Below are 22,744 nucleotides of genomic sequence, written 5' to 3'. Positions count from 1 at the left end.
TGTAGGATCTCGAGACGAGGGAAAACTTGTCATAAAGGTCGAGTGAAGCTCCAGTTGCTCCTACCAGTCAGACCAGACCAGCCTTTCTCAAGGCAAGTGATTCAACTTGACCTTCGTATTTACTATAAACAGTTCATATATATATTGATGCAATTATCCTGAGTCATTTGATATGTTTTGAATCAAGCGTATCTTTCATTTATCTTTGAATTATATAGAAATGCCATGAACCCTCGAGTATGTATTGCAAGTAGTTCAAAAGCCTTTTCATGATAGTTAAATGCCATGATAAAATGAAGAGTTGATATATTACTTGATTGATCATCTTGATTAACATGCTGATGATTCCTAAGTATTGATATCTCATCCTGATACTTGAATCCCTATAGAACCTTACCTTGAACCCTGAAAGTCAGAAACTTATCAAAGTGATCTCTCATTGATTGATACCCCTATTTCTTATCCTAAAGCTTGACAACTCTGATATATTCTGAGCTAAAGAATCATTTCTTCATACCTTAACACCCATAGTATTCATGAATCTTATCTTCTTGATGATCTAACACCTGTACCCTGACGAGAAACCATTACTTTAAGCCCAGTTTGGCATTACCCCTTTATATTATCCATTAGTCTCACTAAATTTTCCTGTCCAAGTTCTGACATATGAAAACCTTTTGGTTACCCTAATAGAGTAAAATTTTGTAAATCATGGCCCTGAGATTTAGTACCATATTTCCCGTGTTTTGAGTTGAGCTATAATCCCTTAATAAAAATGTTTACTGTTAAAAGAGATTTTGTTATAATTCGGCATCAGTTTTTGAAATAAATAAAATATGGGTTTTCAGTCCCAAAGGGGGTAAATGTTTTCCTTGAATAGTGGATCTGGACTGAGATGCGAGTCCTTTCCACACTTATATTAGGCTTAAAAGTTGCCTAGGGATTCCCGTTAATGTTTTAGAACCCAGCGAGGTTCGGGATTACTTCGCGGCTGATCACCGGCTGTAATCCGTAGCGTCATAAAATGATTTTGATTAAGACATGATTTTAAAATTGTTTTGATACAAGCAAAATGATGCCATCTCATATAGTTTTATCTCTCGTTACCATTGGTTATGTCTTTCCATTGTCATTCTTTAATGTATATCTCGATTTATGTTTTGTGTCGTACTGTTAGCACTTGTTGAGCATTTGGCTCACTCCTTGCTTTACCCTGATATTACAGCTAGCAGCTATGGTTAGATTCAAGCAGACTGCCCGTAAGACCTGTGATACTAATGCTTATGATCGAGCTCAGGTAGAATAAGTAATAATAGTTTGTGTGAGGACTCGGTACTTTTAATTAGATGTAATAGTTGGTAGTGTTGGGCTGTTCCAAACCCTAAACTGTAAGATCTTGGAGTTGGTTGTGTATTCTTCTTTTAAAATATTGTAATAGTTATATTTAATTTGCTGTTTAAGTTGGGGGCATGACAGTGCTTCGCTGCAAGATTTTCGGAACTCCAATAAGGATTTGTAATTGTTTATTGGTGATAAGGATGCGCAGATGATGATTGACAAATTCAAACGTATACAAGAGAAATTTAAAGCCTTCTATTATGCATATGATGTTGATTCTGATGGCCGCCTCACAAAGCTATTTTGGGCTGATTCTATTGGTCGTAGGAATTTTGAATTGAATGGTGATACAATATCATTTAATGCAACATTTGATACAAACAGGTACTTGACAGCTATTTACTCTGATTGTACATTGAGTTTTATTAAAAGGTCAAGAAATGGACCATATTTTCCTGATCTTTTATGTTGTTTTTTCTATATAGTTTTAACTATTTTCTATTTTTTATTATTTATTTTTCCAGGTATAATTTGATTTTTGCACCATTCACTGGCGTTGACAAACATGACAGATGTGTAACTTTTGCATCATGTCTTCTTTCACATGAGAGTGTTGCGGATTACAGTTGGGTTTTTGTTCATCTTTTAAAGGCAATGGGACGGAATCACGTTTTAATTATTACAGATCAATGTCCTGCAATGAAGGTGTCTGTACGTGACGTATTTTCTGATGTCAATGGTATTGTTCGTAGTAAGCTTCGTTTATGCATGTGGCATATTATGGAAAAATTCCTAGTTAAGGTATTATAGTGCCATTTATAAGTGATTAAGACAATAATGTTTAGTGATATTTATTAGTGATTAAGATATATATGTTTGAACTTCTTTAATCATATGACAAGTTTATTTATCTTTAAAACATTTTATTTTGCTTGTTTTAGTTGAGTCTTTGGATGTGTGATTGATTTTTGTGTTATGTTTTGCTTGTTTTAGTTAAATCTCTCGATGTATGAAATGAAGAAATGATATTCATAATTCAAATATATTTTAATCAGTTTATTGTCGTTCGTTAATCACATTGAATGATTAGGAGATTAATCAGTTTATAGATTAATTTCCTTATCATTCAATGTGATTTCAGTAAAAATCAATCTTCCATGTGTTAGACCTATAAAATACCTTGTGAATACATAAAAATATACTCCTGAAAGTAGTTTCTGATAATAGTTTCTGAACCGATAAAAACATTCTTGTTCTCTAATCTTTTATTGATTTATTAATATGATGTTGTTTAGAAGATCAACTAGCATGGAGATTTTATAGTCTAACGTCACTGCTTTTATATTGTTCCTTGTGTTTTATATTATTTTTTATTGTGACAATAATGTTCTTTATCATTTTAGTTTTAAAATTTCATTAGGTTCCACTAATTTTTTGTTTTATTTATTTTTTATTTTTTATTTTTTTTATAGCTTGGATGTGATGACCTCAATCTCGGGGTTAGAAAATGAGGACTCACACACCATTAAACTAATATTATCAACAGATATAATAAACCCCGATTAAATACTAACATGATCTAAACATGATTAAATTTGAGACAAGATTGCAACTACCAACCAAAATAAATAAATTACAACCCAAAATATTAATGAATTCAAATTTATTCGATTCCGAAATGGAATCGACAGATAACCCACTATATCTGAACCAACTTAAAGAATCCTTCCAACTACAACGCTTGCTCACATACACTGCTACCTGCTCTGGCATCTGGAAACCTATGACACGGTAGGGACTGCCAAGAACGCTCATGTGAGCGGAACGCCTAAGTCGGGCCATCTTCTTTCTTAACTGCCATGGTTAGAGCAAAGCAAATATAAATGAGCACAAAAGCTCAGCAAGTAACTATACAGCAGTTCTATAAAGCAATGACAATACCAATAGCATAATCTGAGGCATCCTACTTTTAAATCTCTAGGTAGCAGATTTCTTTCTTTGGGCTATGAAGGGTTATGAGGAAAGGTTTGGGCTTTCAGGAATCAAGACTTAAGATAGGGTGAAAGCCGACATTCATCACAAATCATTAACTGGATCTCAAAGGATCTTTCAGGTGGAAAACAAGTGTGGCGCCCTCCAAACCTGGGTTAGAAGTTTGGGGTCCACAACACATACACAATATATAAACATGTATATAAAATATTATTGGCAATGACCTTGCTTTACATAATCACGGATCGCAACATGTTAAAGTATGATAACAAGCCACAACATTAACTTTTATTACAACGTACCAAATCCCAACTAATTTAACTTACAACTGATAATGAAATTATTCTTACAATCTTACTATCCCACTACCATAATAAGCTCCTTCTAGCCCGATCCAACTCAATCTGGAATCCTAGATCATACATTGAACTGGGAAACCTCACTATCAACCGTGTCCTTTTTAACTGTAGAATACATAAAAATATACGCAAGAGTGAGCTAACTAGCTCAGCAAGTCACAATAACAATAACTGAGGTTAAATAATGATCAAACGAGATGATTAAGAGGAATCAAGTTTCTTGTTAACTAAAGATTAGAATTGGATATTTATTTTAAATTTTAAAACCAAGGTTAGGTTACTGATTAGTCACGCACTAACCCCGAGCAAGGCACACACCTCTGCTCTACGAACTGGATCCAAGGCACACATTGGCCTAATTCGACCATGAATCTGGTCTGACCACGAATCTGGTCCACATAAAGAAAACTATCCAATTCTAAAGCAGTTCAATATGATAAACAATATAACTCAATAAAACAAGATCATAATTAACAGCAATAAAATATTTGTATAAGAGCATAGTGAAAATTCATGGGTACCACGAGGATATGTCAAAGTATATAAAAGAAATGGCCTTCAGCCTGTAGGAGAATCGGGTATTAGAGGAACAATGATTTTATAAGGTTTAGTTCTTTGATGTCATAAGGTATGGTTGAGTATAAAAGTTTATGTATGTTCAAACAATTATGTTCCAATATTTGGTATATGATGGGTATATATTTGTGGAATAGTATCGTATTTGTGTGGTTTAGTATCTGGTAAACCAACAAGAAATGGTTCACAAAGAATAAGGCACTTACAGTATAAAACAGAGCTATATTGAATACTTAACAATATGTCACGAGAGAATTTAGAAACATTTGCATTATATTTCGAAAAAGTTTTAGAAATACTTGCCTTACAGGGCTTTACATCTATTACTGTTCAACTCCGAGCCGACTCTGCCGCTCAGGCTTTAACGTCCAATCACTAGATCACATTGGATTCGACTTCGACACTCAAGTTTTTCTGTTGAAACTCTACTGAGCTCGTCGACTGACCACTAGGTTATCTTTGGTCCAACATCCACTTTCGGTTTCCCGACTAGAACCTACAGGTCGAAATACTATATGTTAGACACCCAGTTATGCTTGACATATCCTCGCTAGAGAGTTTACCTAGACGATAATGATTCCCGACTCGTTATTATATATATTTTTATATTGCATACAGAAATCAGGGTTCACGTACTCAAAACTCGACTAGGTTACCATTTTCGGAAAACATATATACTTGTTGCTTTAGAAAACAGGGTTGTCGGCTATAATTTATAAAATATATTCTTAGGACACGCAGGTACATTTTATAAAATAGGGTTATTAACCATATACCACAATATGCAGGTAGGCTCGCACAACATTTATTTATAAGTATATAACTATGTACACTCGACTGATATTCCCGATATTTTACAGTGCACGCTTCCGGAATTTGGGCAGCGTCTCCTTTGTTTATCGGATTACCTGTCGAACAAAATCGACGTCAATAACAACAAATCACAAATCACAATCCAATTTTTCACAATTATACAACCATTCACATACGAAACTAATTACATGACTCATTTTATTTATTTTATAAAATTAGGATTCATCACCATCCACCGTTGACTCACCGAAGTTCATCGTCAACGGGGGTACAATTTATTGGCACCCGATATAATACAGGTTCCCAAATAAATTACACCGATTAATATAATTTCCCGCAACAAAAGTTTTGATTGTACGAATATTATTCATTTATTATCCTGTAGAAAAAGGAAAATAGAAATTAAAATTATAACAATCAGCCCATTGCAGAACCGGCCCAACAGTCGAGCCCAATAACACAGCCCAACTGTAAAGCCCACACACAAAAACACAACCACCACTTCCACCCCACACACGGCCTCACGGCCGCCACACACGCACACGACACCATCACACACAACACGAATACACACACACATCACAAAACACAGGAGCACAAAAATATATACATAGATGTATATATATGTGTGCAAGCAACTGATCACAACAGAACTGAAGCAAGCCGGGAGTATTACCGGAATTAGAGCTACCGGAGGTAACGCCGGAGATGAAAGGAAGAAACGAAAGGAAGAAAGAAAAAGAAACTGAGAAACGAGGGAGAAGAGGGAGAAGAGGGTAAACAGGGAGAGAGAGACGAGGCGTGTGTAGCAAAACAGGGGGGTTGTTTCTTATATTTTTTTCTAACAGTGATTGCAACTCCGCATAAGCAGTAAACACGTGTCATCTTCTGAAATATAATGTAGACACACAGTATTTAAGATAATTACGTAAGTTTTGCGGCTCGATTTTCTCCAAAATTTGAAATTAACGAATTGAGGTGCACGAAAAATAATTTCAGAACATTACGGAAATAATTTCAAAATGTAATAAATATCCCGGAGTTTACAAAAACATATGTTTCGAAATTATAAAATGATTTCTGAAATGCAATTTATACCCGCTTTTAACAATTAAATAAATCAACGCGCGGGTAAAATTAATCCCAAAAATTTCCAAATTAACTTTAAAATTCCCAGGATATTCCAAACTTAGATAAATATGAGTTTCATAATTTTTGAAAAATTCTGGAATTAAATACGGATTTTACGAATAAATGCAATCGGAAAATCGTACAGGGCTAAATAATCAATGAAATATTGATTTCTAAATTTTATAAAATCATAAAAATAATTATTGTAATTATAAAACCATAAAAACAATTTTAGAGACATTCCAAATATTTATATAAATAAATTTTAAAAGTGAAAAAAATTCAGTACACTCACTAATTAATTACGCGAACAACCCGGTACACCATAAATCATACATAGATAATAATAAAAAAACACATAGCTGATAGAAGCTATACACATATTTTATTTATTTAATAGCTCCATAATTACATATTATTAAATAATTCAAAAATACACGAGTCATTATATCCTTCCCCCCTTAAAAAGATTCTGCCCTCAGAATCTGGTTTAACTAAACAAGTGAGGCTATTTGTCAAGCATATCTGACTCTAGTTCCCAAGTAGACTCTTCTACTCGAGGATTTCAAACGTACTTACTATGGATATACTCTCATTTCCAAGAACTCACCTTTAACAATCAAGAATTTGGATCGATCACTATATGCAGAACGAACTTGGACAAGAGCCCATTGGCTCCTAACTAATCGCCTAATTCAAATCAGATACTTATCGCTTTAACATTGACAGCCAAAACACATTATATGTATACACTGTTGTGACGGTCACATCAACTCATGAACAACTTTATCTATATTTATCAATACCTCGAATGGTTCATTAATTTTAGGACTTAACCTGTCCCTTCTACTCAGACTTATCCAGTCTCTTTCAAGTTGAAACTTGTACTAACACTACTGGTCCTATTTCTATACTCATACTCTCTCTCAATACAGTTTCGCCTTCTTTCTTTGTCTACTCCGAGCTGCTTCAATCAATATCACTATGCCCTTAGTGTGTTGAGTCAATTTAGAATTTGACAACTTCCTTTCTCCCATTTTATTCCAATAAAGTGGGGACTCACACTTGCGTCCACATTAGGCTTGGTAAAGTGGCATTCTAAAGCTGTTATTGCTGGTAAATGATCATCCCGGTTTTCCTTAAAACTCAACCTCTCAACATATCTTATTTTTTCCTGAATCGCTTCCTCACTTTGACCCTTCGTTTAAGGATAATAGGTGGTGTTCAATTTCAACTTAGTTTCCAAACATTTAAATATCTCCTATTCATTTCTATCAGTTAAGGCTGAAAAGTAATCTCATATATTCACTCATTATCACCTCTAGGTTTTTGAACTTTATATTCCACTCTTTTTAATTCGTTTACATCAAATCCTTTCTTTCTGCACAAGGCATCTGTTATTATATGGCTTTATTTAGGTAGTTGTTAAGGAATTAATTAGGATCTTTTATTAACCTCGGTCAAAATTTCATACTTGAAAACTCAACGGATAGTTGTTTTCATTCTAATCTTTGGAGGAAAATTCTTGGGCATCTCACACAGACTTTCTTATTCTTTAAATAGCTGAGGATATTATCAATAAATATAGCTCACGTATCTGAGTACTCCTTATACACCATGTTCCTTAATTCCTTATAGACAACTGATACACTTATTATTTCACATAATATCTCCAGAGCTTGCAATGTTCATAACTCATTTTATTCATAATCTTTGATATGTTCTCAGGTCGGATCTTAAGTTAATTCCCGAAACATAACACACTTCTTAAATTAGGTCTCGTAAGTAATTAATTCTTTATAGGGGTCACTTATTCTTATTTGTTGTTTTTTCAAACTCCCGATAATCAGTACATAATCTCATAATTTCATTCCTTTTCTTCATCAACATCACTGGTACACTTTACGATTCGTTTCTTGTAAAACCACTCCTTCGTCTGCCTTGACCACTAGGCCTCCGATACTTCGCCTTAATTCTTTGACATGTCCAACACTTCCTAATCCATTTTGAAATTTCCTTCTTATACCTGGTTATCACTATTTTTCTTTAAATTTCCGCATATCTTGGTATTTCTTCAATAAATTAAATACTTTATGTTGTGAATTTCCTGTAAGATCTCATTTCTTAATTCTTTTTACTTGTAGCATCCAAGTGCTGGAAGAAAACCTGAGGATATCATGATCGTTCTTCCGAGTGCATAAATTTCCTCTTGCTAACTGTTTAACATCGTGATCCACTATCTTTTCTTGACATCTCTTTATCTTTTCTTAACAACTCTGACTGAAAGGTTATACTACCCATCCTTGTTTCCTTTAGATTATATATCTGACTTCCAACTTCAACTTCTGAAATTCTATAGGTAATTCTTTTCAGTGCAGTCTTTATGTTTATTTTCTCCTTTTTGCTTATCGCTTGCCACTACATTTGCTTTTCCTTGTGAATACATACTTCAGACTCTTATTGTCTGTATAAATCTTACACCTTTCTCTATACATATCATGTTTCCCAATCTTTCAAAGCGAATATTATTATTGCTATTCCCAAATTATGAGTAGGATACTTCTGCTCATAAGGTTTCGGTTATCAGGATGCATATACAATAACTTTTATTGTGCTGCATCAACACACATCCTATTCCCTTATAGGAAGTATCACTATAAACTACAAAACCTCCTTGATACTTTTAAAGTGATAAAGCAGGTGTTGTGACCATTCTCTCTTTTAAATTCCACGAAACTTTCTTCACACTTTCCTATTTCATCTAAACTTCTCGCTATTCCTGGTAAGCTTCATCAAAGGTGTTACAACTTTCAAGAAATCTTGAACAAATTTTCGATAATAATCGGCCAATAATAAAACTTTTTACTTTTGTTGGTGTTTTTGGTCTTTCTTTATTCGTAGTAACTTTAATCCCTGTTAGATCCCCTTTGGTCTTCTCCTTACTGATATTTATACTAAGAATTATACTTCCTGCCATCCAAGCTCTCACCTTGTAACCTTCTTTCTTCTCCGACTCCTCAGTTGTCATTAAATGCTCTGCATGGTCCTCTGTTAACTTCAAGTAACACAAATACAGCCTATCCAGATATTCCTTAAAGATTTCGTCTATTAAGTTTAAATATTATCGGTATATTGGTTAATCCAAATGACATCACTAGAATTTTATAGCAGCAGTACTTAGTTTTGAAAATTACCCTCGACACGTCCATATATTCAATCTCCAATTGGTAACGCCCAAATCTTAAATCAATTTTAGAAAATATTGCTTCTTCAGTTTGATCAAACAAATCATTAGTTCGAGGTAACAGATACTTACTCTTGATAGTAAACTTGTTGAGCTTTCTCTAGTCGATACATAATCTCATATTTCCATCTTCTTATTAACAATTAGTACCGGTGCACCTGATGGGGTACACTAGGTCTAATTGCTCCTTCTTCTAACATTTCTTGCATTTTCTTTACTAACTCCTTCATTTTAACTAGCGTTATTCTATGCGGGGCCTTAGACACTGGCTTCATTTCAGATGCTAAGCCAATCGCGAATTTAATTTTTCTATCTAGCAGAAATTTTGGTAATTCATCTGGAAACATACCCCGAAACTCATTAGTTACTATAAAATCTTCAAATTCTGTTTGCTCCTAACTTCTATTCGTAATCACCAGGGTGCTTACATTTTGGTCACCGTAACCCTTTAACTTAAATCATCGCTAACAAATTCTTTACCTTCCTTTGTCCTCTAAACCTCATCATATTCTCATTTGACATCTTCAGAACCATCTTTTCATTACGATGGTCTATCTGGGCATCACGCTTAAATAGTTAATCCATTCCTTAGAATAATGTCAAATCCTCTTATCTTAAATGATATCAATTCTTCAAAACTTATTTCCAGAAATCTCAATTCCACCATTGGTACTCACTTATTTAACAATTACACCTTCTTGACTTGCTAGTCCTTTAGTCATAACCTTATCAATTCAACAAGGTAATTCATCTTATCCACAAAACCTTGAGAGATAAACAATCAAGTTGCTCTCACATCCTTTAATACTTTAATATGTAAGGTATTCAAAATAATCATTCACATCATAACATCTGTATCCTGAATAACATAGTTCACAGACAAATCGTAAACTCTCGTCCTTGGAGGTGTATTCCTTATCGAAGTAGATTCTCTTGACTCCTAGTGTATCCCTGACCGGGGCTGGTAATTTGCAATCCTTGCCATATGCCCTGGTTTCCCTCCCATGCATAAGAGGTAGCTGGAACTTTGTCCGCTTGATTCATGATAGGTTGAATTTTGTTTGAAAAACTTTTGCAAAGAATGACAGTACAATGAAACAACTAGAAGGATTCACCATTTAATAAACTTAGAGTTGAATAGAAAGAGGAAGTAACAATTCGAGTATGAATGTGACAACCACATTGGTACTTAAGATGGCCAGTCTTTCGTACCATATGGCATACATCATATGATTAGGTGGCGTCCCATTCGACTCTTTGTCATTCCGACAAAGCATCTCACCATAACACTGTTTATCCCAATCAGAAAGCAAAACTTGAGGGAAAATTAAATTTGAAAGGAATGCAATATCCTCCTTTTCGATATTATCGCAAAGAGTTTATTAAGAAAAGAGGTTCATACATATTTAGGAATAAAAAAGGAATATACATGGTAATATTGGAGACAATAATGATACCATTGGTCACCATCCATATTTCACTTGTGTTCATCTTTCGAGCTTGTTCAATCATATCCCAATTGCGTCATATAACAACTTTAGAAGGTACGCTGAAATGCCTTCTCAAATTAAGCATTATGGTAGATTTTTACTTATTAAGTCTTGCGTCTGCAACATCGCGCCTACACGTATAATACTTTAATAATTCGATCATAATGGCATTCTTACCAGGAATCCTCGAGTTTCCTCTTTTTAATTTAGAATAACCATAAATCATTCAACATAACGATCCTTTTGTTAATAATGTTCTTCTTTTAGAAAAGTCTGGAAATTTTCCCAATCTTCTTCGGTCATGCTCAGGCTTCTATTAAACCAATAAATTCTTTGAACTCTGATAGTCCTAGTAATTGGATGAATAGTTACTCCGTGCGTTGATTCTGTTGTTGATCTTATCAAACAATATTTGCACCTTACTGTTAGGAATAATCAACTTCTTCATAATCGCGGGTTACTACGTTCTCTGTACTAGCAATACTAAGTCTGAAACAAGCATCCTTCCAGGTAATCCGGGTCTTTCAAGAAACTCAAGTAGTAACTTGATAACCAATGTTTAAAACTTATTTTATTCCAAAAAGGCTTTTAAAAATTTTGTAAGGGAAAATCTTTTTCAAAATTTGTTTAAAAAAATTTGAAAATCACACATCTGGTTGTCCTTACTATAACAAGATACCAAGTTAAAGAAACGATCACACAAAGGTCCATTCACTTCCATTTATCTTCTCTCCTTCATTGGGTCTATTACCTTCCTTAATCGATGGAAACTTCAGCTATCGTTGCATATTATCTCATTCGTAGCTTCATTTCAAAGCTTCCATACTGGTAGTACTCCCATTAACATCTTTACAGTCATTAAGTGGAACGGTTCTATCCCACAGCCAACAAGTCTATTTCCTAGAACAAAATTTGCTTATATCACGTCACATCACTACTTTATATATCACATTTATCATAACACCATCATCTAATTCTATGAAAATTCCAGATCTATACTTTTCTCTCTAACTCTTCTAAAACTCCTCTAGTCCATCCCACAAGCTAATCATGGGTGGTCTATTCACTAGTGGCCTCATTTAATCTGGTAGCAGCTATCCTCCGAAACACGTGAATCTTCTTTCTAAACTCCTTCTCACCTTTATTAATATCTCATGTACTTACCATTTACTGTAGCTATCGAATCCATCCTCGTAAATACTGTTGTTCCATAAGACAGGTTTTAAACTGAGGGTATAGAACATGGTGTAGAGTAAACTCGAAAGATACATTCATAGTTGAATATACAGTAGAACAGGAATAAGCAGATGGAGGTTCTTGAATAGGTAGTCTCACATCAAGAGGTGGTAAAAATAGCGTAGAATAGTTTAGAGGGGTGTAGCTGTTATAATAGAAGGTAATACCATTAATACTGATGGAAGAACAAGGTGCAAATCAAATCTAGGAGAAGATGACGATCCTCGGACGGAAGACTCTGAATGATCAGATGATAGAGGGAAAACAGGATCTGCCATTGCCGTTATCTGGAAATCAAGTCGCAAGCTAACAATCCTGAATCACAACACGAACCGTGCCGGAGACCTACTATACCATCGCACTCAACCTTACGACGTCTTTTCTTTCTATTTCCTATTCCTAATCCTAGCCCTCTACCCAATCCCGACAATCTAGGCTTGTTTCAGTGACTTATAACATGTAGCTCTGATACCAACCTGTGGCGCCCTCCAAACCTGGGTCAGAAGTTTGGGGTCCACAACACATACACAATATATAAACCTGTATATGAACTATTATTGGCAATGACCCTACTTTACATAACCACGGATCGCAACAGGTTAAAGTATGATAATAAGCCACAACCTTAACTTTTATTACAACGTACCAAATCCCAACTAATTTAACTTACAACTGATAATGAAATTATTCTTACAATCTTACTATCCCACTACCATAATAAGCTCATGCTAGCCCGATCCAACTCAATCTGTAATCCTAGCTCATACATTAAACTGGGAAACCTCGCTATCAACCGTAGCCTTTTTAACTGTAGAATATATAAAAATATACGCAAGAGTGAGCTAACTAGCTCAGCAAGTCACAATAACAATAACTGAGGTTAAACAATGATCAAACGAGATGATTCAGAGAAATCAAGTTTCTTGTTAACTAAACATTAGAATTGGATATTCATTTTAAATTTTAAAACCAAGGTTAGGTTGCTGATTAGTCACGCACTAACCCCGAGCAAGGCACACAACTCTGCTCTACGAACTGGATCCAAGGCACATATTGGCCTAATTCGACCACGAATCTGGTCTGACCACGAATCTGGTCAACATAAAGAAAACTATCCAATTCTAAAGCAGTTCAATATGATAAACAATATAACTTAATAAAACAAGATCATAATTAACAGCAATAAAACATTTGTATAAGAGCATAGTGAAAATTCATGGGTACCACGAGGATATGTCAAAGTATATAAAAGAAATGGCCTTCAGCCTGTAGGAGAATCGGGTATTAGAGGAACAATGATTTTATAAGGTTTAGTTCTTTGATGTCATAAGGTATGGTTGAGTATAAAATTTTATGTATGTTCAAACAATTCTGTTCCAGTGTTTGGTATATGATGGGTATATATTTGTGGAGTAGTATCATATTTGTGTGGTTTAGTATCTGGTAAACCAACAAGAAATGGTTCACAAAGAATAAGGCTTACGGCTCAAAGATCAAATGATGTGGCTCAGGTTCAAGGCTGAAGGATTCAAAGTACTTACAGTATAAAACAGAGCTATTTTGAATACTTAATAATATGTCACGAGAGAATTTAGAAACATTTTCATTATATTTCAAAAAAGCTTTAGAAATACTTGCCTTACAGGGCTTCACAACTATTACTGATCAACTCTGAGCCCACTCTGTCGCTCAGGCTTTAACGTCCAATCACTAGATCACATTGGATTCGACTTCGACACTCAGGTTTTTCTGTTGAATCTCTACTGAGCTCGTCGACTGACCACTAGGTTATCTTTAGTCCAACGTCCACTTTCGGTTTCCCGACAAGAACCTATAGGGTCGAAATACTATATGTTAGACACCCAATTATGCTTGACATATCCTCGCTAGAGAGTTTACCTAGACGATAATAATTCCCGACTCGTAATTATATATATTATTATAACGCATACAGAAATCAGGGTATACGTACTCAAAACTCGACTCGGTTACCATTTTCGAAAAACACATATACTTGTCGCTTTAGAAAACTGGGTTGTCGGCTATAATTTATAAAATATATTCTTACGACACACAGGTACATTTCGTAAAATAGGGTTATTAACCATATACCACAATATGCAGGTAGGCTCGCACAACATTTATTTATAAATATATAACTATGTACACTCGACTAATATTCCCGATATTTTACAGTGTACGCTTCCGAAATTTGGACAGCGTCTCCTTTGTTTATCGGATTACCCGTCGAACAAAATCGACGTCAATAACAACAAATCAATATCAATTTTTTCATAATTCCACAACCATTCACATACGAAACTAATTACATGACTCATTTTATTTATTTTATAAAATTAGGACTCAGAATAAATTCATCACCGTCAACCGTTGACTCACCGAAGTTCATCGTCAACGGCTGTACACTTTATTGGCACCCGATATAATACGGGTTCCCAAATAAATTACACCGATTAATATAATTTCCCGCAATGAAAGTTTTGATTTCGCGAATATTATTCATTTATTTTCCTGCAGAAAAAGGAAAATAGGAATTAAAATTATAACAATCAGCCCACTGTAGAATTCGGCCCAACAGTCAAGCCCAATAACACGACTCAACTGTAAAGCCCACACCCAAAAACACAGCCACCACTTCCCCCGCACACACGGCCTGACGGCCGCCACACACGCACAAGACACCATCACACACACAGCACGAATACACACATACATCACAAAACATGGGAGCACACAGAAATATATACATACATGTATATATATATATATATGCAAGCAATTAATCACAACAGAACTAAAGCAAGCCGGGAGTATTACCGGAATTAGAGCTACCGGAGGTAGCACCGGAGATGAAAGGAAGAAACGGAAGGAAGAAAGAAAAAGAAACTGAGAAACGAGGGAGAAGAGAGTAAACAGGGAGAGAGAGACGAGGCGTGTGTAGCAAAACGGGGGGGGGGTTGTTTCTTATATTTTTTTCTAACAGTGATTGCAACTCCGCATAAGCAGTAAACACGTGTCTTCTGCTGAAATATAAAGTAGACACGTAGTATGTAAGATAATTACGTAAGTTTTTCGGCTCGATTTGCCCAAAAAATTGAAATTAACGAATTGAGGTGCACGAAAAATAATTTCAGATGATTACGGAAATAATTTCAAAATGTCATAAATATCCCGGAGTTTACAAAACCATAAGTTTCGAAATTGTAAAATGATTTCTGAAACGCAATTTATACCCGCTTTTAACAATTAAATAAATCAACACGCGGGTAAAATTAATCCCAAAAATTTCCAAATTATCTTTAAAATTCTCAGTATATTCCAAACTTAAATAAATATGAGTTTCATAATTTTTGAAATTAAATACAGATTTTACGAATAAATGCAATCAGAAAATCATACAGGGCTAAATAATCAATGAAATATTGATTTCTAAATTTTATAGAATCCTAAAAATAATTATTGTAATTATAAAACCCTAAAAACAATTTTAGAGACATTCCAAATATTTATGCAAATAAAATTTAATTAAATCCACTTTTAAAAGTGATAACAATTCAGTACAACTCACTAATTAATTACGCGAACAATCCGGTACACCATAAATCATATATAGATAATAATAAAATAACACATAGCTGATAGAAGCTATACACATATTTTATTTATTTAATAGCTCCATAATTATATATTAAGTAATTCGAAAATACACGAGTCGTTATAACAAGAATCTATTCAACTCTGGGAATCAATTATATGATTAATAACAATATCAGAAGGTAAATCAACAATATGAAATCTCAAATAAAAGCTCAAGTCTTAAATAAGTGAATGGAATTGGAAATCTGCACGACGCTATGAGCAATGAGGGGTAATCAGCCTACATCAAAGCTCCGAACCACATAACAAGTGATTCACAACTATTGAGGATCCTCGGCACACATTGGCCATATAAAACCATCAGGCTCCCCGCTACTGAGGTTTTTAAAATTATAATAGTGACTAGTGCCTCAGTCTTATTGAAAAATTCCATTCAATTCCTTTTATCAATTCATTTCAATTCAAAGGGTTCTTGATCAAGGACAAGATAAAGAGTATATATATTGTCAAGGTTCAAGTGACAAGTTGTCTAAAATGAGGGAATGTTATTAAGATCAGGGTTTCCAAAAGAACTAATTCAAATTTATGAGGGGTTTAGGGTTCACATGATATATTAAGGGACTATTGCAGGGTATTCAAGTTAATGAAGAATTCAGGTTACTCAAGACATTTCGCAAGGAAATTCATAAAGGTTCTCTTAGGGTTTACGAGATCATAGGGCGATAAAGGAAATAGGCACAGTAATCAGGTATGAATCAATCAAGTGGTTGTAAACGGCCGAGCAGGATTCAAGAACAAGTTATCACAAGAATCAATATTAGGGTTTCTCAAAAATCAATAACAGGTGTATCACAAGTATAAAAAAAGAATCACTACTTTATCATGGCATTAGAAATATTAATTCATAAGACAAGGCAGAGTTACTTGCCTTAAATCGCTTTCCTGCTTTACTGAAATTGAAACTGAACTGCTGCCACCTAAGTTTCCTTTCCTTTTTCTAGCCTAAATGCCTCCACTATTTGAATCTACAATCCTGAATGCCTCTGCTATCTGAATCTACAATCCAAAACATAATCCCTAATTAGATACTTGTTCGCACTCGACATTCCCTGAACGTCTAACGAGTATCCCAACTCGTATTGAAGCTTAACTTATATACACGAGTATAATCATAGAATATTCATAAAGCACTTAGTAGTATATACTTATATACTTAACTCGTATATTAAAGCATAATCATAGAGTACTCATATAACACATAGCGAGTATATACTTGTATACTTAAATCTATATCTTAACAAAACAATCACGATCTAAATAACTCGACAACCAAACAACTATTCCTTCATTTTTAACTATAAAATTTGAACCAAAACAAATGGTACCAAGACAAGAAATCAACATGCAACCACTTAACTTGACATGCAACTAACCAGACATCTTTTAAACACCAAATCAATCTTACGCAAACCATATAATTAGACTCTAAAATTAAATTGACCAAACAACTGGAATCAACCCTTTTTAATACCATATACCATTCGGCTTTTTCAATAAAACACAAATAATTTATCAAATATCGACATGCAAGGTTCCATTTACAATTTAAACCTATTTTAATCCATTTCAAACAAGAACACTTCTTGAAATCACTACTTTTAAATAAAAAACTGAACCAAAACATTATTTTTGAACAAAATCTTAACATGCATAAATCCAATCATTTATTCCTTTGAAAACCGAATGAAATCCATGCTTTTAATAATCAAACTTAACTTATTCATACTTATCTACTCACATATCCAATATAAACTAAATTATATTTCCAAATTAAACAATAATACAATTAACAACAAAATAACTTGTAGAATCGACATGCAATCAATCAACTCAATATGCAATACTCTAAATCACAAATCCAACTTAATTAAACCCATGATCTAATCATTTAACCCATCTTCTTTCCAAACCAAACAAAATATAACTTGATTACACTTATGATTTTACATGCATGCAAGGAAAACAACTCAAAAACAAAGGTTTATATATATATATATATCATCAAAACCAATCGAACATTAAAACCCTTTTGCAAAACTCATTCATTCGAACCAAAAACCAAATTTTTGAACCAAAACCCTTTGTAAACTTTGAATCAAAAACAAAACCCACCTTTTTAATAGAAAAAGTCGAACCTATCTCCAAAACAAAGCAAGAAAATCACATAACTTATGTACAATACTCTCTCTTAAGGTCATACACTAAGAAATTATATTTTCTTAGATATAACCAAGAGATGTTGATGCAAAAACTTCCTTAAACGCTTACATGCAAAGAGTATATGGATAAAGAATTGAAAATGATAAAGATTAATGGCAAGATCTTTGAATTCTAAGTCGATTTTAGTGTTGCATGTAGGATAGAGAAAGAGAGAGAGAGAGAGAGAGAGAGAGAGAGAGAGAGAGAGAGAGAGAGAGAGAGAGAGAGAGGGAGGGAGGGGGAGAGAGAGGGAGGGGGGAGAGAGAGAGGGGGAGAGAGAGGGGAAGAGAGATAGAGAGAGAGAGAATTCGGGTGAGAGAAAAGAAAAGAGGGAGAGAGCCGGGAGAGAGAGGAATGAGAGAGGGGAGAGAAGGAAAAGAAATGAGATGAGTGAAGTGGTGAGTGAAATGACAAGCTATTAAATTGATTATCCCATGTGCAAAGTTAGTGGATTTTGGAATTTACCAATCTATCCTTCTCCTACTACTAGCGTAAAATACATGCAAGGCTAGAGTGGTAATTTGGTTAGGTAGAAAAGAGTTAGTGGGTTGGAAAATGACATGAATGCCCCCAATGAGTATTAGGAGAAGAAATGCATGCAATGATAACTTGATAATCACATAATTATTAATCTAATTAATTATAAAGAATACATTTTATAAATAAAACCATAAATCTATAAATTAGAAGAGTGACATTATAAAATGGCTTAGAATTTTAGGAATTTAATAAAATCAAATTTAAAATTTATAAATAAAAATAATTTTAAAAACTATTTTTCTTAAAGAATAAAAATGCATTTATAACCTATATAAATAACAATTAATGTACTTCTTGTTTTCTAAAATTCCAAATAATATCATACAAGCATATAATCACATAATCATGCACCTTAACATAGATTCACATATAACATATTGTAATGAAATATACTAAATCATAAAATTTTCCTTTTTACTAATATTCATTCTTCGCATAACGGGCCGCGTCCTGACTAACGGCTCGACGCTGAGCGTTTTCAACTACGCTCCATAATCATTCTCTTTATACCAGCTGACACGTCAAACTGGAATATAATATTTATTTAAATATTTCCATTATCATATAATAATATATAATTCACATAATAACACTTTACTCGCATAATTAATTTGCAAAAATTCCCACTCGTTACATTGGAAATTAATTATGCAAAGAGACAGACTTTATAGAGAATAAAAACTTACATCTGGTCATCTATTATAGAAACTGAAGAGTTTGAGAGCGGATGGGAGGCGGTTATAAAGGAATTTCATTTAGAATATAATACTCCCTATGTCCATTTGATTTATTATCAAATGGCTTTTGCACAAAGTCCGAGGCATTGATTAAACGAATGTATAGTCGTACAGATGGCCATATTAAAATAACAAAGTACATGCACTGCTAGTACAATAATTAGGTGGGTGTAGTTTGTAAGTAGTAAAATATTATTATCTCAATTTTTTATAATTGATAAAGTTTTTTGTTTAGGGAAATGTAAAGAAATGGAAGGGACGACCCAAAAAGGAAAATGTAAAGAATTGGTTAGGACGGAGGGAGTAAGTGTTTGCAAGATATGTATGCTATAAAGGCTTCATGGATTCCTGTATTTTTTAGGAATGAGCCAATGTTTGGGTTGCTGAGAACTACTTCAAGATCCGAGAGTGAAAACTCCTTTTTTGGGCAGTTTCACAAACAAGGAGATACATTATGTGAGTTTTGGTTGCGTTTTGAGACTACAATGGACAAGCAAAGGAATGAGATGGTTAGACTGGATCATGAGTTAAAGTCAAGTCTTCCTATAACATTGTCAAAGTGGTTTATAGAAGATGATGCAACCACTTTATACACACGTACTATCTTTTATAAAATTCCGGAAGAAACCATTATCTCTTGTTTGGAAATGCAAATTAAGCGTATGAGTGAAGAAGTTGATGGTGTTACTCATTTTGAAATCAGGGATGTGAGGGTAAAAGACAAACTTTTTAAGGTTAATCTCTTTTACTATTCTGTTACTTTTCATCTTTTATTAGTGATTAATTTTTTATTTTTTAATGATTAGATGTGTTTGTTTTAGTGATTTTTAGTTGTATAATTAGTGATTATAATATGACTATATTTTATGCAGATTTCTGTTAGTATGAACCATACCGTGTGTTCTTGCAAGAAATTTATGATGTGTGGTATTGTTTGCAGACATGCATTTTGCGGTTTAAAGCAAATTGGGGTTACCAAATTTCCAAGAAGCTTTGTTCTTAATCGATGGATGCAAACTGCTGATAGTGGAACTTCATCAAATTTAGATGTGGTAACTAGTGATTATTTTAAGATGGAACAAGTATCTTTAAAACTGACCACAATTTGGTTTGATTTTCGCCAAACAGTTGACTAGGTTGGGATAGAAATGGATAGGCTTGAGCATGTACACAACACTATAAAGAAGTTAAATACAGAGTTTGATGATTATGAAGGATATATTGTCAGTTTTACGAAAAAGGATCATATTGCTGCAATGGTCGGGAAATAACATGAAGAAGAAGTTAACATTCTTCCACCTAATATTTGTAAGAACAAAGGAAACTACTTTAAGAGGATGATGAGTGATAGGGAAAAAGCAATTAACAAATAGAAGAAAAGGATTCAGAAGTGTGCACTATGTGGCGCAACAACTCATGATGCAAGAAAATGTATAAAAAGGAAGAAAGCCAGTGTTGAATAAAATTGATCGTGACTACTGTTTAGGCAACTTAAATTTTTGCTATATATATTGTTGAACTTTTTACAGGACGAGTTTATATTTTTTTAATTATTATAAAAGTACTTATATATGTTTGCGACTTCATTATGCTTTTGTATAATTTTTAGCATTAAAGGAATGCAAAAAGGCAAACTTTTTAAGATTAATCTATTTTACTAGTCTGTTACTTTTCACCTATTATAAGTGATTGATTTTAATAATTTAGTGATCGGATTTGTTTTGTTTAGTGATTGTTAGTTGTATAATTAGTGATTATAGTGTGTTCACTATATTTTGTGCAGGTTTATGTTAGAAATCATATTGTGTGTTCTTGCAAGATATTTGTGAGTACTATTTAGACAATTTAAATTTTTACTTATATAGATTGTTTAACTTTTACGGGACGAGCTTATATTGTTTTATTGTTATAAAATGTGTTTTGGTATTTGATTATGATATGATATGCTTCTGCATTATTTTTAGCATTATATTTAGAGGAATGCAGGATGCTAAACAAATTTTATGTCTTATAAAGATAAATATTATACCATGACATTATATTAATATTTCATCAAAACAATTTCCAGCAACTAAAACAAACATTACATATAAATTTTATATTGTAACAATGTATTTGGCGAAACATTCTTAGTATTTGAAATTCCAATCATATCGTCATTCCCCAGTTTCTGAAACTGAAAGTACTAAAACATCAATAGCGCTTCTACTTAAACGTTAGTATCTCACAGAGATTCCAACAATTTAAATCTACATTTTCAAAAGATAGAACATAATGGAACTAGTCATGTACAAATTTGTTCTTTGCAGTTTCATCAAATGTACTTGTCAAGTTTTTCGCAAAAGTCACATTTTTCGTTTTTGCAGACTACTCTTCTCTATCTCCTTGATTATTGGCTATTATTTGTTCCTGAGACTGTTGAGAGGATTCAATCACCAAGTTCATTATCTTATTTGAGGCAACCCTAACATAAAGTTCCTTTCCTTCCTTCAAGATTTCCTGCCTTACAGAATTGAGCTGTAATGATAGTATAATGATGTTATATTTGATTTGAAGCCTATTGAACTAATTTTTCTGCCCATGTTGCAATTATAATATTTCAGTGATTAGTTGTTATTTTTTTGTGATTATTGGTGTATTTTTTAGTGAATATTTTGAAGTTTTATTTCTATATGTTCTTCTTTCAACCCTGTTTTCCAGTTCTTTAAGTCTCCTTTATAAGTCTCTATGTGCCTGATTAAGAATATGCCACAATCAATTGAATTATTAATTGTCTTCCAAGACATTTTCAAATAATTTGGCTTCAAGCTTTTTATCCTAGTTACCACCATGACATACCCCTTTGCTTTATGTACTTGACAAAGTGTAAATGCTGAAAAATATTAAAAAAATTAAGTTACATGAATTTACTGAAGAAATTTTTATTTTACTTTAAAGTGTTGATATTTTTATACCAGAGTTCTTGGTTTTTGTCCATAACATATCTTTTGATCATCATTCCTTCTAATATTGTCAATTATTTCCCGTGCTGGATTCTTGATGTTGTAGCAAATCAAATAGAAATTCCCATAGGCAATAATTAGGAAAAACATCTAAAATAAATTATTATCAGATACGTAAATATGACAATAATATTGTAGAAAATCAAAAAGAAATGCTCATATTGTAAATTTAAATTTTACCATGTCCACACTATCAAGCCTTGTCCTCTTGAATTTTTCAAGCATCCTATTCATATTCTCATCAAATATCGAATATGTTGCAGTAACGCTTTTGTCAGTATCCAAGCTTGGATGCTGTTAAATATGTATGTTTTGAAACTAGAAGTGGACATTGATAAATAAGTGGATAATCTTATGAATATTAGTGGATATATTGATTACCACACAGTCAATAGTACTAAATATACGC

The 22,744-nt window shown here is 33.3% G+C and overlaps 1 protein-coding gene across 1 annotated transcript in view; it reads left to right on the top strand.

Annotated features, from left to right (window-relative positions):
* The window catches only part of LOC141718424 (protein FAR1-RELATED SEQUENCE 5-like), a 35,738-nt gene extending 15,134 nt beyond the window's left edge, over window positions 1-20,604 (top strand). Inside the window, exons 3-8 of the mRNA XM_074520803.1 lie at window positions 1,547-1,722; window positions 1,863-2,139; window positions 19,569-19,636; window positions 19,695-20,067; window positions 20,206-20,385; window positions 20,470-20,604. Coding sequence (XP_074376904.1) covers window positions 1,547-1,722; window positions 1,863-2,139; window positions 19,569-19,636; window positions 19,695-20,067; window positions 20,206-20,385; window positions 20,470-20,604 — 1,209 coding nt within the window. The remainder of the gene's footprint in view (window positions 1-1,546; window positions 1,723-1,862; window positions 2,140-19,568; window positions 19,637-19,694; window positions 20,068-20,205; window positions 20,386-20,469) is intronic.
* Window positions 20,605-22,744: the final 2,140 nt, after the last annotated feature.

The sequence above is a fragment of the Apium graveolens genome, chromosome 4, assembly GCF_009905375.1.
Source record: "Apium graveolens cultivar Ventura chromosome 4, ASM990537v1, whole genome shotgun sequence".
Classification (NCBI taxonomy): Eukaryota; Viridiplantae; Streptophyta; class Magnoliopsida; order Apiales; family Apiaceae; genus Apium; species Apium graveolens.
This window is presented reverse-complemented; position numbering and strand designations above follow the sequence as displayed.